The following is a 14,157-nucleotide window of genomic DNA, read 5'->3' as shown; positions in this document are numbered from 1 at the left end:
CTTCACCTTATTTATGAACAGCATCAAAAATTTTGTAAACACTACTAATCAAAGCTTGTACAGAGTTCTTCCCAACCTTTTTCAGTGGTAATATAACTAAACCAAACACCAGCATTGGCATTTTTTTAGTAAAAAAAAAAATTGGACCTTGAATTTTCCAATTGACTCAATTTTTGTAATAATTTATACCAGTCCTTTGTAGATTAGTTTAAACGATGTGAGCGTGACTGCAACTGAATTAAGTTGCCAATTTACCACCAAAATCAAACTTATTTTTTCTACTTTTAATATTTAATACAAAGTTTTCAGGCTGTACAAGCCATTCATAAAGAGAGGTACCATTTCAAAACATGATTTGAAAAATTTAGTATGATTAATTAGTAATGACCTGTTACTAGAATCAATGGTAAGTTGATAAAGGTTCTTTTTCTTAAGTTTTTTATATTCAGGTCCATTTTCATATTTTACTCATAAAATTTTCATTAAATGAAATTTTTTAAAAAAAGCTTTTGATATCAGTATTTTTAATTTTTAAATTGAGACTTTAAACTTTTTAACTTTTATCTGGTACTTAAATACCTTTTGGTTTAGTTATACAGTAGTAAAGTATAAAATGGGCGACTCCACTTTTGATGTTGGAGATATAGATATTTCAGATCAACCAGAGGATAAAAATGATGCTGAAAATGCTAACAATGGGTTTGTAATCAATAAAGAAGCTAAAAATACTCCCTCAAATGAAACAGTGTGTGAGCCAAAAGGTATAGCATGTAAACTTGCAGATGCTGACGAATACTGGACTTGCAAACGTGATGGTGCTGTTAAAATACGTATCTCTGGTGAAAAAGATTCTCTCACTAATATGGCACCAATATCTGTTATAGAATATTTTTTACGTACTGTTAATAAGTTTCCAAATCGTCCTGCTTTAAAAGTGGAGAGAGATGGAAAGTGGATTACCTGGACATATAAAGAATATTATGAAGAAATACGAACAACAGCCAAAGCATTCATTCAGGTGAGATAAAGAATAACATATCTTTGTTTTTGTATCTTTGTTAAAGCATAAAAATGCTTCAATCAGTTGGGGTTTAATTATGTAATTTGCATGGTGAACTCTAATTGTTGTTAAGCAATATAGTTTCTACTGCACATAAAAATTCTGGCTTCCAAATAGTTATAGAATAAATGGAATTAGTTATGTATTAACACATTACATAAATTTTCATTATTACACAAGTCTAGTTGTGCAATTTTCAATTTCAAAGTATTAAATTTATTGGATTGATGCCTTAGTTATTACCACCATAGTTATTTATGACATCATTTTATTTGAAAATATAAACAAAATATATACACAAAACATACATACAAAATATATATTTAAAAAAAAAAGTAGTTTTAGCTGAATTTATGTTAATGCTAACAAATACTGATTTTTTATTGATACTGCCTTAGTTACCATCATTACCATCATATTTATTTTATGACATTATATGACAATTCCACCATAGTTATCTGCTGACATGTTGGAAATAGTAATACAGCAATTACAAAAAAAAAAAAAAAAAAAAAAAGCATTTAAAAAAAAAATTAGAACAGAAGACAGAAACCTTTATGATGTTTTTTTATTTTTGAAATAAAGTGGTGTGATTATGGAGCAATCAGTTAATAGTAATAGCAATGATGATAAAAGTGATGATTTTTACATGACGCATTACTATTTTATTTGTTGTCAACTTTTATGTTATAGCTTGGTCTTGAGCCTTATAATGGAGTTGGTATACTTGGTTTTAATTCACCCGAGTGGCTGTTTGCTGATGTTGGAGCAATATTTGCAGGGTTCTTATTTACTTTTAACTTTTTTATGTTTATTTATTTGTTTGTTTTTTTATATTTATTTTTTTATGTTTATTTAATCACTTAAATCTCTAATCACTGAAAGTAAAAATTGATGAAACATTAAATTTTCAGTTCCTTTTATTGACAGAGAATCTTACCCAATCCAGATAAGTGTACATATAATCACTTCCTTTTACATAAGTAGGAGCTTGTAAATAACTTGAGATTGGTTAGAATTTCAAAAACTTTTTTGATCATGATCCAGGATTACTTGTGTCAAAACTGGTGAAAGTTTGAATCGCACATTTATTAATGTATACTTTTTCAATTTATGTAAATATCAGTAATACTTTACTAGTTTGGTTTTTAGACTCAAATGTGCGTGCAGTCCAATGTAGCTGCAGCTCCAGGATAGTGAAACTTAAATTTGTGAAGAAAATTTATCCGAATATATATCGGAAATTCAATAAACATTTATAACCTGCAATAATTAATGACACTTTTTCATATACAATTATGATATTCTGAAAGTTCAATCAAAATATAAATTAGGCATTAAAAATTAAAGCTAAAGCCAATTTAAAAACTGAACATAATATCTTAACGTTGTGCAGCTTTGCATCAGTAAAAGCATTAAACTAACATCTTTTCTAGTAATTATCTAAAAAAAATTAAGCTTATCTTTGCTGTAAAAATAAGAATTTAGTTAACACGATTCAGGTTTATATAGTTTAGAGATTGAATTTTTAATTTCACAATCAAACAGTAACTTTTCTTTTCATCTTGACTCGCACAATTATTAGCAAGGTGGAATATAATGGAATTCAATCAAGTGTTTAAACTAACACAATTGACGCTAATAATTATTGTCTTATGAGAGAATGGTTTTTATCTTTAAGAAAGAAAAAGATTTTTTACAGCAAATTTTTAAACATTCTTTTGTAAAAAAAAAAATTATGCTGTCCCAATTGTCAAGATTATTGTTTAGGAAATATACAATTTATTACAGATGTCAATTATGGAGTTGTATAAGATTTCTTCAAGCACTCCAAGAAACAGAGCAAAGTTCCTTGAAAAAAGGCACTATATATATGCACTATTGCATATTATCAATAGTTAATTCATTTAAATTGCTTATAGCAAAAGAAATGATTTTGTGCCATAAAATTTTAATTATAGATTATTACAACTTTTTCAAAATTTTATTTTTTTTTCTGAACTTAAAAAAAAAATTTTTATAATTAGTGGTCAGCACAAAGTAAGAAACTCTGATAAAACTTAAAGCTTTCAAGAAACTTTGATCTGGATTGACAATATGATCTGCAATTTAAATTAAATAATTTTCAAATAAGTTGACAGTTAAAAAAAACCTGCAAAAATCATTCAGTATGAATACCCTGAAAACTTTATTTCAAATTTACTTCAGATTAACTTTACTTAGAAGGTAAAGAAGTAATAATCTCCTAAATAGATTTTTTAACTATGAAATAATTTAACAAAATTTTATTGTTTTTGTAGATTTTTTTTTTAATGTGGAGTAGTAGCTAAGATACAATTTATATATAGTATAAGAAATCTAACTTTTTTCTGCTTTTTATTAAAAATAGGGGCTTGGCAGTTGGTATATACACTACAAACAATTCAGATATGTGTCGCTTTGTTTGTGAAGATTCTTGCTGCAATATTCTTGTTGTTGAAAACAATTTCCAACTTCAGAAAATATTACAGGTTTCTACTTTATTTTTAACATAAGCTTAAGAGTGTTGATCTAATCAATAGTTCGTCTGTTTTAAAACAGTCAATTGATTAACCATCAGTTGACTGTTTGAAAATAAATGTTATATTTAGTGTAAGATACAAATCTACAAAATTTTATGCAAATGGGCAGAATTATATACAAATGAACAGAATTTTATACAAACATATAGGATTATTTATAAATGTACTCTCTTGTAAATGTTTTACAATTAGGATTTACAATTTTAATTTGGTGAAAATATCTCTTTAGGAAAATTATCTCTTTAAGAAAAATAATTCTTTAAGAAAAATATCTCTTTAAGAAAATTATCTCTTTAAGAAAATTATCTCTTTAAGAAAAATCTCTTTAAGAAAAATATCTCTTTAAGAAAAAATATCTGTAAATTTAAGATTGTCAATCGTTGAAATCATCTAAATGTAAAAGGAAATATTTTCTTGAAGTCTGAATTTATTCTGGTTTTGGTTCAAATATATTTAGCAGTTAGGAAATCAACCAGCCCTGAGATCTGCACATTCAGTTCCTTTTTCTTTCTCTTTCCAGCTCTCTTGTACTTCTTTTCAAATTCTGCCATCACTTTCCTCTCACTTTTCTGGTTTTCCAAGTAGTAAATATTACTTTAGCATTTAAAAGATCTAAGAAGTGCTAATACCCTATTATTTAAAAAATAAAAATTTTATTGGAGAAATCATTTAAGAACTCTCTTAAATGCTCACATTTAAAAACAACTGCAGCTAAAAAAAATTGGTCTTGTTTTTTAAAGATCATTATTTCTCTAACAACTCTAACAACAGTAGTAAATAAATAAAAAGTAAATGTCTTCAGATTTTCAACTCTCATACATTACAGTATACAGTAGCGTGCAAAAGTTTATAAACAGCTAAATTTTTCAAGTTTTTTTATCATACCTTTTAGACTTTTCAGTGAGAATAAATAAAATTTTCAGCAATTGTTCCTATAATGTGATTACATACTATAAATTACTCAAAAAATGATAACTTGTAATGGAATGGAGAAATTCAAATTTTATTGAAAACATAATCGTGCAAAAATTTATAAACAAATGAAAAAAATTCAAAAAAGAGATACTATTTCTAATTCCTCCATAATATTTCATCACAACACATTTGTATTTTGTTAGATAGCCCCTAGACTTTAACATTTCTTAACAACAACAAGGTATAGAGTCAACTAAGTTGATCAGAACATCTATGGGGATATTTGCCCAAAAATCCAAAAGCACCTGGAATAAATCATTTTTATTGATCAGTTTTCGCTTTTTAATTGACAATCGAAATATTCCCAAAGAGATTCTGTTAGATTTAAATCTGAGTTTTGAGAAGGCCAGTCTGGAATAAGAATTTTTTTCAAATTGAAAAAATTTTTGATAAAATTTGTATGGTGCTTTAGATTGTTGTCTTGCTGGAAAATCCAACCACGAGGCATTTTGTCCTTTCCATTTGGCAGCATAACATTTTTGATTATATCTAAATATAATTGGTGCATTGATTTACATATATTTAGATATAATCTATGTATCAATTAACTGTCAGTCTTGATTCTATTGATCCACTTCATTGCATCGATTACATCTAAATAATTGATGTGATGAAGTGGATCATTAGAATCACGACTGAAAGATCCCAAACCATTATTTGCCCCCACCAGATTTAACTGTTGGCATTTGATACTTAGGAGCAAGTCTTTCATCTTTCGGACGTATCATGTACTTAATACGATTGCTACCAAACATACAAAACTTTGATTTGTTACTAAATAAGACTTTTGACCATTCTTTGGAGGTTCAATGCATATGATTTTTTGCGAATTTCAATTGGGTTAAGCGATTATTTAATAATATTAAGGGTTTCTTGGCAGGATGATGACCAAACAAATTATGCTGATGCAGGCAACATTTTGTAGTATCTATGCTGCGCTTAACAACATATTTATTGCTCAAAATGCTATTTAATTCAACAGCACTTTTGTGAGGGTCTAGTTTTGATTTTCTTACAAAAGATCTGTCTTGATGTTCTGTAGTTATCTTTGGCCTCCCTGAACAATGCTTCTATATCTTTTAACTGGCATGCTAATTGTTGATTTAGTCACATCATAAAGCTCAGAAATTTGCTTATAAGGAACCTTCTTCTCTACAGCCTGTATTATTAAGTATTTCTTTTCTCTTGACAATTACTTTGATTTTCCCATTATTTTTTAAATTCAAATTAAGTTAAATACTACATCCAATAAATTAATTTTAGTATAAATACATTTTTCTTAATGAAATTTTAATTTTTTTAATGGGGTATGGAATTGTTTGTAAACTTTTGCATAGTTACGTTTTCAATAAAATTTGAATTTATTCCTTCCATTACAAGTTATCATTTTTTTAAGTTATGTATGTCAAACCTTAATTCGTTTTAGAGCTTTTTATTAGGTAGTCTCTTAACATTATTTCCTTATCTTTGTTAAATACTTGTGCGACAGTATATTTAGTTGTCAAACCAAGATTGGTCTTAGATGATAAATTTTTATACTTCTTTATTCTGTAATGTAAAGTATTACGTTTTATATTGTAAGTTATAGCAGCTTCGTTTGGCCTCATTAATCCATTTGCAACTTAGAGAACAGCATTATTAACACCATCCTCTATGACTTCTGTCACTCTCTTTTTTTATAACTTCGAACCATTTTTATATTTAAATAATCAAAATTCAAGCCCTAGTAATCAAGCAATAAAGTGCGAGAAGTTTAAACAACAATTCAAAGGTGCCCCATTCATTTTATTCAAAGCTGCCCCAAAAGCGATTTAAATAATAAACAATGATTTTTCCAAACAAAATTATCTCAACGATTGACATTTTCTGCTTAATTGTAAATCTTATGAGTTATCCTATCTTATAAATGACATTAAACATCTCACAATGTAAGAAACGTGCTAAAAAAATTCTTATAACTTTATATCGAAATGTTTACAATTTGTCCTCAAAAACAAACCAATCATATATTTTGTCCAGTTTATGCCAAATGCAAGGAAGGACAGGTGACAGTTGCAAAGGTAAATATTATCTTCACAAAATATTTAGTTTTATTAAGTTTAAATATAAAAGCGCTTCAAAAATGCATTTTTTCAAAGCTGCCCCCGTTCAAAGCTGCCCCCCTCTTCCCTACTATATAGTCACATTATAGGAATAAATATTAAAAATTTCATTCATTTTTAGTCGAAAGTCAAAAAGTTATGGCAAAAAAACTTGAAAAATTTAGCTGTTTATATCTGTATATACTGTGAGGTAGATCTTATTATGTTACAGGTAGGATATTAATATGTGATTGTGGCACTTTTTTACTTTTAGCACCTTTTGTTTTAAGTTGGACTTCTTATTACTTTACTTTGGTTAAGATTATGGAGTAAGGTGTTGGTGGTTTAGAAATTCAATGAATCGCCTGAGTAAGGGCGTGGGGTTACCTCAAGGTTCTGTGTAATGATAGCACTTAGACTTAACTATACTCTGTGTGTACTTCTTTGGTTATGATTTATTCTTTTTATATCTAATAATAACAATCTTTTCCAAAGAACATCTTTTTTTATCAATAACAAACTCTCAGCTTTGAAGTAAAAACTATTTCTTACTCTTTGTTTTCTCTCTTTAATAATCTTTATCTTGGCATGTCCATCTTTATATCTCCTAGCCTCTGTATACCTGCCCTGTGTGTCCCCTATGGTTGTAACTCTTCTTTTCCACTTCTAACTCTTTTGTTGCCTCATAATCTTGTCTTTAAATATTTTGACTTTTTATATTGATTCTTTGTTTTAAGCTTTGACAACTTTTTTTTTTTTTTTTTGTTGCGTAAAATATTAATGGTTGGTTTTGGGTGGTTAATTAGTTATAAATGCCATCTTGTTTACATTTTCTATTGGAATTAACTTTACGATGCAAAATATTAATGTTATATAAGTCTACCATTAAAAGTTATAGTTTTATACACATGTATTTTAAAATGTTGTAAGAATAATTTTAAAAAACCTGTCCTACAAATACAAATGAGATATAACTTCAATTTTAATAATTTTTTAACTTAATTTCAATTGCCCGGGTAAAATTTACTTTACTCTTTAAAATTTTTTTCATAAATATTATTGTTGCTAAAAAAGAATTTCAATTATTTTAAAAACTAAACAAACTGCAAAATATATTTTTTATATATGCTTAGTTCATTCTAAAAAGTTTTCAAAACAATTTTGATCATTACACTAATTTGTAAACACTCTATGAAAACAACTTTAATCTGTTCTTCTTATTTTATTATTTTTGTATAAACAAATAAGTCTATTGAAGTAACTGCTGGAATACACAGTCTTGTTCAAAACTTCTTGTTTGGAGAGTGTATAATTTGGAGAAAAAGTTTTTGTAAAACTAATTTACATGTCTTGAATAGAGGAGAGATTGCAAGCCTAAAAATTGTTTTGATATTTTATCAAAAAATATTTTATCAAAACAATTTTTAGGCTTGCAATCTCTCCTCTATTCAAGACATGTAAATTAGTTTTACAAAAACTTTTTCTCCAAATTATACACTCTCCAAACAAGAAGATTTTCAAGACATAGAAAATCAACTGCTGTTGATGCAAAGGCTAAATTGTCCAACTGATTTTATAATGCTAAAATACTTTTATGAAAGGGATAATATGATAAATTACAATAGAATATATATTCATATATCTTTATATATAATCTTTTGTAATAGCAATTACTCACTTTTGCTATAAAAGTCCAGCTGTTAAAAATCTGATTGGTTTATCAAAAGTACTGTGAAGTATATCCAGCAAATAAGTTGCTTCAATGATTTTGAAAAATAACAAAAGATCTTTTGAAATAGCGCAGAAAGTAATGTCAGTATGTCTGATAAGAAAATTTTAAAATATCCCTAAAGAAATTTTTTCAGTCTATTATGTATATTTGAAACTTGCTCCATCACCTCTGTTGAAAAAAAAACTTTTGGTTTTATAGATATCGAGTACGAAAAATTTTTGATAATGTAGGAATAATTAATTTCTTCTTAGTTTTTGTATCTTGATGAACCTGCACAAAAATTAAATAAACAGATTAGCACAAGATTTAAACATTGATTGGTATTATGTTCAGAAGCTGTTGTAGATTATGTTTAGTAACAATTCACAGAATGTTTTGGATAAACTGGATGAGTAAGAAGTAAAACTTTAGATGCTGATTCAGTAAAACCAAAAAAAGTTTTTCAACAACCATTGATTATAAACCAAATTCCCTTTTTTCATTCCGATGCTTTTGGAATGTCCCTATTTTAATTGCAAATTTTTCTTGACTGAAAACAGTCCTTAAACAACTATTTAAAAATCATCAGGTTTGCCTCCATGAAAACTCCTGCTACCAGTTAAGAATTAGCTCAAAATTTTATCATGTATATTTCAACTTATTCCTTTTTTCTGACATAGTCAGCATGGACTTTGCGTATATGCGGAAGATGTTGAAGAAAATGTGCACCACTTCACTATTAAGTGGGGAAAAAATAAGACTGTGCAAACATTTTGAGTAATTATTTAAATATTCATGTTAATGTTAATAATTGCTTGTAATATGCACTGTATACAATTTTGCGTAGGAGAATATTTTTGTTTTTTTTTGTTTTTTTTTGTTTAAAAAAAAAGTATTAAGTCGTTTACAGGGTGAGGCAGCAACTCGCAAACTTTTTAGAAGGTTTTTCAAAATGAATTTTTAAACCACTAAAAAATTATATTCATGGAATATTAATAGGAGAAAATTTTAAGATAAATACTTTTCCCACCTTAACATTCAATTAGGTTTCCTTTTTTTTTTGGCCTCTGGCTCAAGCCTAGGACAGAAGGACTGGCAGGTGCTTATTACATTAGTCCCTTGAAATTGAGTTCCAAGCACAGGTAATTGATGACTTTAGTGACTTGACACTTGAGTGGGCATTTTAGCAACCTTTACTCTCAACTATGCTCCACACACTAGTCAAGGGGTTTCAGGCCAGGGCTGGATAATGGCCAAAAGTGTTTGGGCCAAAAACTAGCCATATTGTCCCGAAGATATTGTTAAGTTTTTCTGGACCCATAATAAGGTGCATTGTCCTGTTGAAAAATGTTGTTATTTTCTTGGAATGTCTTCGTCAGCCATTGCACCACATAGCATTTTAGTAAGCTAATATACACATCAGAGGTAACTTTTTCTTTCTCTTTGATGTAGATTGGTAGACATTTCTCTCCATTAGAAGTGATGATTCCTAGCATCATGGTGGACTGAGGGTCCTTGGTGTGACATACAGGTGGTGCTTTGTCACTCTTGAATGAATCTGTCATTATGCCTATTTATCACCCAGTGAACACTAAAAAGTTTTTCATCTGAGAAAACTTTAACTGTTGACGAAGAATGCCTTTTTAGCTGATTCAGAAGCTTCTTTGATCACTCCAATTGTAAAGTTTTTAGTCTTTCTGTCAAAAGTTGACATGAAGGTTGAGCCACACTGACATTTCCAAGTGTTTTTAGAGTTCTTCTGACTGTTCTCTCATCAACATAGAATAGTTTTGCTGTCTTTCTGATGGATACAGTAGAATTCTTTTCAACATGCTTTTTAAGCTTTTCTGTGAACTTTTTATCAACTTTTTTGTTCACTGTAGAAGGCATTTTGGCTCTCTCAGCACTAACACATTTTTTCACCTTGTAAAATGTAGTTTTAGATACTCCAGAAACATGAATCACTTTATGTGCAGGCAAACCTACATGATTCAAATTTAAAACTTCAGTTCTTTTGGCTTCTATTGTAAAAACTTTAACAAAAATATTTTTTATTCACAATTTTATTAAAATCTAGGATGGTCATTGAACATTAATAAAAAAAACAACAAATTGCAGAAGTATTTTATTTGCATCACAAAACCTAGCCAAAAATTAGTTTGCAAATTGCTGCAGCACCCTGTAGGTTCTAAAAATTGTTTAGAGATATTTTTCCAACATTAGTTGGGGATGCTGGGGCTAGTTGCAACACAATTTAAAAAACTATACTTATTTCCAACAGCTTGGATTTTTTAAAGATATTTTTGTAGAATGATAAAATAGATCTTAGTGATAATCTATCATTGATAGTTACAATACAAAATATATTTCTTCCGCAATAGTGAAAATAAAATGAAAAAAGAAAAACAATAATTTAAAAATATAAAACTTGCAGAGTCCTCAGAATTATTATTAATATGTAAATGTAATTAAATATGTTTGTAATTTATATTTTTTCTAGTGTTGTTATCGACTAAATCGACTAAAAACTGACTAGTCAAAAGTCGAAACAAGTTGACTTTGAAAAATTGCATAGTCGATTTAATCGACTATGGATCTCCTACTAATCGACTAAAAGTTGATTTAGTTGGGTTATCGTCCTAATATCCATATTTCAATTTTTTCACTTTATTTTATCAATCTCTAACATTTAATTTTATCAATCTCTTTAATTTTATTTAATTTTATCAATCTCTAACATTGTTACAATGCTGAACAATTAGTAAAGAGATATATTTATAATAGTTTATATATAGTTTATCTTGTAAAGATATATTTTTTATAACTATTGAGCCATGCTTAAAAATATCATTCATAGCGGTTTTTTAATTTAACCAAAATATCTCAACATTGAACCTAATTTGCTGCATCATACAAACTTAACTTTTAGCTTACTGTATGTAGTACCACTTCATTAATGCTTCCTTTTTCTCATTATAGTAACCAGTTGATGCTTTCTAAACCAAAATGTTAAGTAATGTGTTATGGTACTCAGTTAAGGATGTGAAAATGTATTATAAATCTGCCACCCCAAAAAAAGTTTAGCTGCCCCATCTGCCCCCACCTATCTACGCCACCATTTTTTTTTAATTGAATTTTCTGTTAATTTTTTATTTTAATTGGTGTGAAAAATGGTATAAAATGCCCGTCTGTATTTTTTTTCTTTAGTTTGTGATAATAGTTTCTGTTTTATTTAGTTTGTTTATTTAATTTGCCATTTCACAAATAGCAGTCCATCTTTACTGCACTGAAACATAATTCACCTCTTTTCAGCTTTTTATTGATTTTAGGTAAATATTTTCTATTTTGTTGCACGTTCCTAAAGCGCCATCAACAAATAAAAATATATTCATTTCAAGCAAATTTTTTTTACAAAAGATGTCTAGATCAGCTATGTAATTAAGTGGTACATATATGTAACGAGTGTCTCGAAAGGGTTAAATTATGATATAATGATAAAATAATTAAATTATGATATAATGATAAAAATGATAAAATTTTTATTCAAAGATTTTGACTAAATTGACTTTTAGTTGACTAAGTCAATTTTAAAAATGTATTAGTCGATTTTCGTCGACATTGAAAAATAAAATATTTGATTTAGTTGACAGTTGAATAATATCAAAGTCTTAACAACACTAATTTTTTCACATAGCCTTTAGAAAAAAGTTCCAAGAGAAATTTAAGGAAACTTCTGTATATAAATTATGCCTAAGTATTGTAAAAAAACTAAATTAGAGTTTTTTTGTAAACAATTTTTGTCAATTATCATAACAAAAATGTCCATTATTGTTATGAATAAATAGAAAAAGTGTAAAATCAATCAAAGCCTCAGTTATATTTTGATTCAACTTCCTCCAAGAAATTTGATTCAACTTATCCCTTAGGCATCATGATCTTTCTAATCAATGTTTACAACTGTATTTATCTTAAATAAATTTTTAGCTTATTGTGTTTGAAAAAGTTTTTTTTACTTCCCTTTACTTTAGTCTGTTCATATACTCAATTGTTCATATACTATTTTGGAACAAAAAAATAAGTCAGCCTTTCAATGGCACAGTTACAACTTGCTCTTGTTGCAACTAGTCCTAGTCTCCTCTAATTATTTTTATGCAAAACGTTTGAGTAAACAGTGACAAAATTTCAGTTTTGCAAAATTTTTGAATTACTTAGTAATTCTTGTTAATGTAACTAGGTTTTATAACTCGTTATAACTTGTTTTATAACTAAAGGTTTGGGATCAACTTCCACAACTGAAAGCAATAGTCCAGTATACTGGTGAACTTAAAGAAAAAAAACCAAATTTATATACTGTAAGTTAAACTTTTTTTTTTTACTTTTTAGAGGTTAAAATTATCATGTAATTAAAATATTTGTATGATGTTTTTTAAAAAATCTTCTAAAATGAATTCATTTTAATGATAAATTTGGTGGTTTAATTGTAAATTGATTGCTCATTTTTACTGTTGTATTAATTTGTTTTGTAGTGGAATGAAATAATGGAGATTGGTCGTTCTATAAATGATTCAATTCTTGAGCAGCGTATGAATGCACAATCACCAAATAAGTGCTGTACATTAATTTACACAGTAAGGTTTTCTATCAAAAGTTTTTTAGAAACTAGAATTTTTAATTTTTGCCTAATTAATTTTCAATTTATTCAATTAAATAATGTTAAATATATATCATTTGTAATATATCCTATGATAAACTGTAAGCTATATATATAGCTTTCAGTTTTTTGTAGTATATATTATAAAAGTTTTAAATTTAACTTTGGCACCCATCCATTCTGTTCTTAATATTAAAAAAAAGTTGTGTGCAAAAAATCATTTAGGGTTAGCCCTCAAGCTATAAAGTTTTATATATATTAAAGTTTTGCAACCAGATTAGCAAATGGTAATATGTTTAATTATTATTTATTTAGACACACATCCTGGTAATATTAGAATTTAAGTTGAAAATTGTTCATTTCTAGTAAAATAATTTTAGTCACATAAACTGCAAGTGACAAAATGTACTTTCACTGCTAGTGACAACTTCAAGTGACAAAATGTACTTTCACTGCTAGTGTTGTGTCCAAGTAAAGCTAGTATAATTGTTTCATTAGAGTGTTCAAATGGATTAAGTTCAGTTATTGATCATTAGATCATTATGTGCTAAAAGGCTTCTTTCAGTACAGTCATAAACCTGATGTCAATGGTCCATGATAATCTAATCAAAGAACAAGTTGATCCTCATTTTTTGTCAGCTTTTTATTCAAATCTTAGATAGGGAGGTTCACTCTCAAACCTGACATTGAGAACTGCTAATCTTTTGAATACTTTATGTATTTGCTCATCATTCATCTTTTCGCTCATCAATCATCTTTTTGCTCATCATTCATCTTCTTCTCAAAGTGATCTCTGGTTAACAATGTGTCTGGGACTCCAGGAATAGTTTCTTTGAGTTGTCTTTACAGAATTGCTCAAGACTTGAAGTACCAAGAAATGCTTCTGGTTATTCATTGGGCCTTTTTTGTGGGTGATCAGATCTACTTCATTCACATTTAGCAAGCATCAATCTTTTAGAATTGTGTAACACCTTAATATCAAATAAGGTTGACTAAACCATTTCTTCTGATGTATACCACAAGTGAAGCCCAAGATTCTTGCTTGTAGCAGCCAAAATAGTTTTATGTGGATATTTCAGCAGTTGTACTTGTCTGAAGTTTTTCAGTTGGACTTCAAT

The 14,157-nt window shown here is 27.9% G+C and overlaps 1 protein-coding gene across 4 annotated transcripts in view; it reads left to right on the top strand.

The window, feature by feature from the left end:
- LOC145188308 (long-chain-fatty-acid--CoA ligase ACSBG2-like) overlaps nucleotides 1-14,157 on the top strand; it is a 37,294-nt gene that overhangs the window by 2,512 nt on the left and 20,625 nt on the right. For all 4 annotated transcript variants that reach the window (XM_090081237.1, XM_090081254.1, XM_090081242.1 and 1 more), the window contains exons 2-6: nucleotides 592-1,018; nucleotides 1,754-1,842; nucleotides 3,450-3,570; nucleotides 12,660-12,740; nucleotides 12,915-13,016. In XM_090081237.1, coding sequence (XP_089937363.1) covers nucleotides 614-1,018; nucleotides 1,754-1,842; nucleotides 3,450-3,570; nucleotides 12,660-12,740; nucleotides 12,915-13,016 — 798 coding nt within the window. In that variant the 5' untranslated portion in view covers nucleotides 592-613. The remainder of the gene's footprint in view (nucleotides 1-591; nucleotides 1,019-1,753; nucleotides 1,843-3,449; nucleotides 3,571-12,659; nucleotides 12,741-12,914; nucleotides 13,017-14,157) is intronic.

This window comes from Hydra viridissima, unplaced genomic scaffold, assembly GCF_058129835.1.
Source record: "Hydra viridissima isolate aposymbiotic clone 2 unplaced genomic scaffold, HvirCarnegie_v1 scaffold_1, whole genome shotgun sequence".
Lineage (NCBI taxonomy): Eukaryota > Metazoa > Cnidaria > Hydrozoa > Anthoathecata > Hydridae > Hydra > Hydra viridissima.
This window is presented reverse-complemented; position numbering and strand designations above follow the sequence as displayed.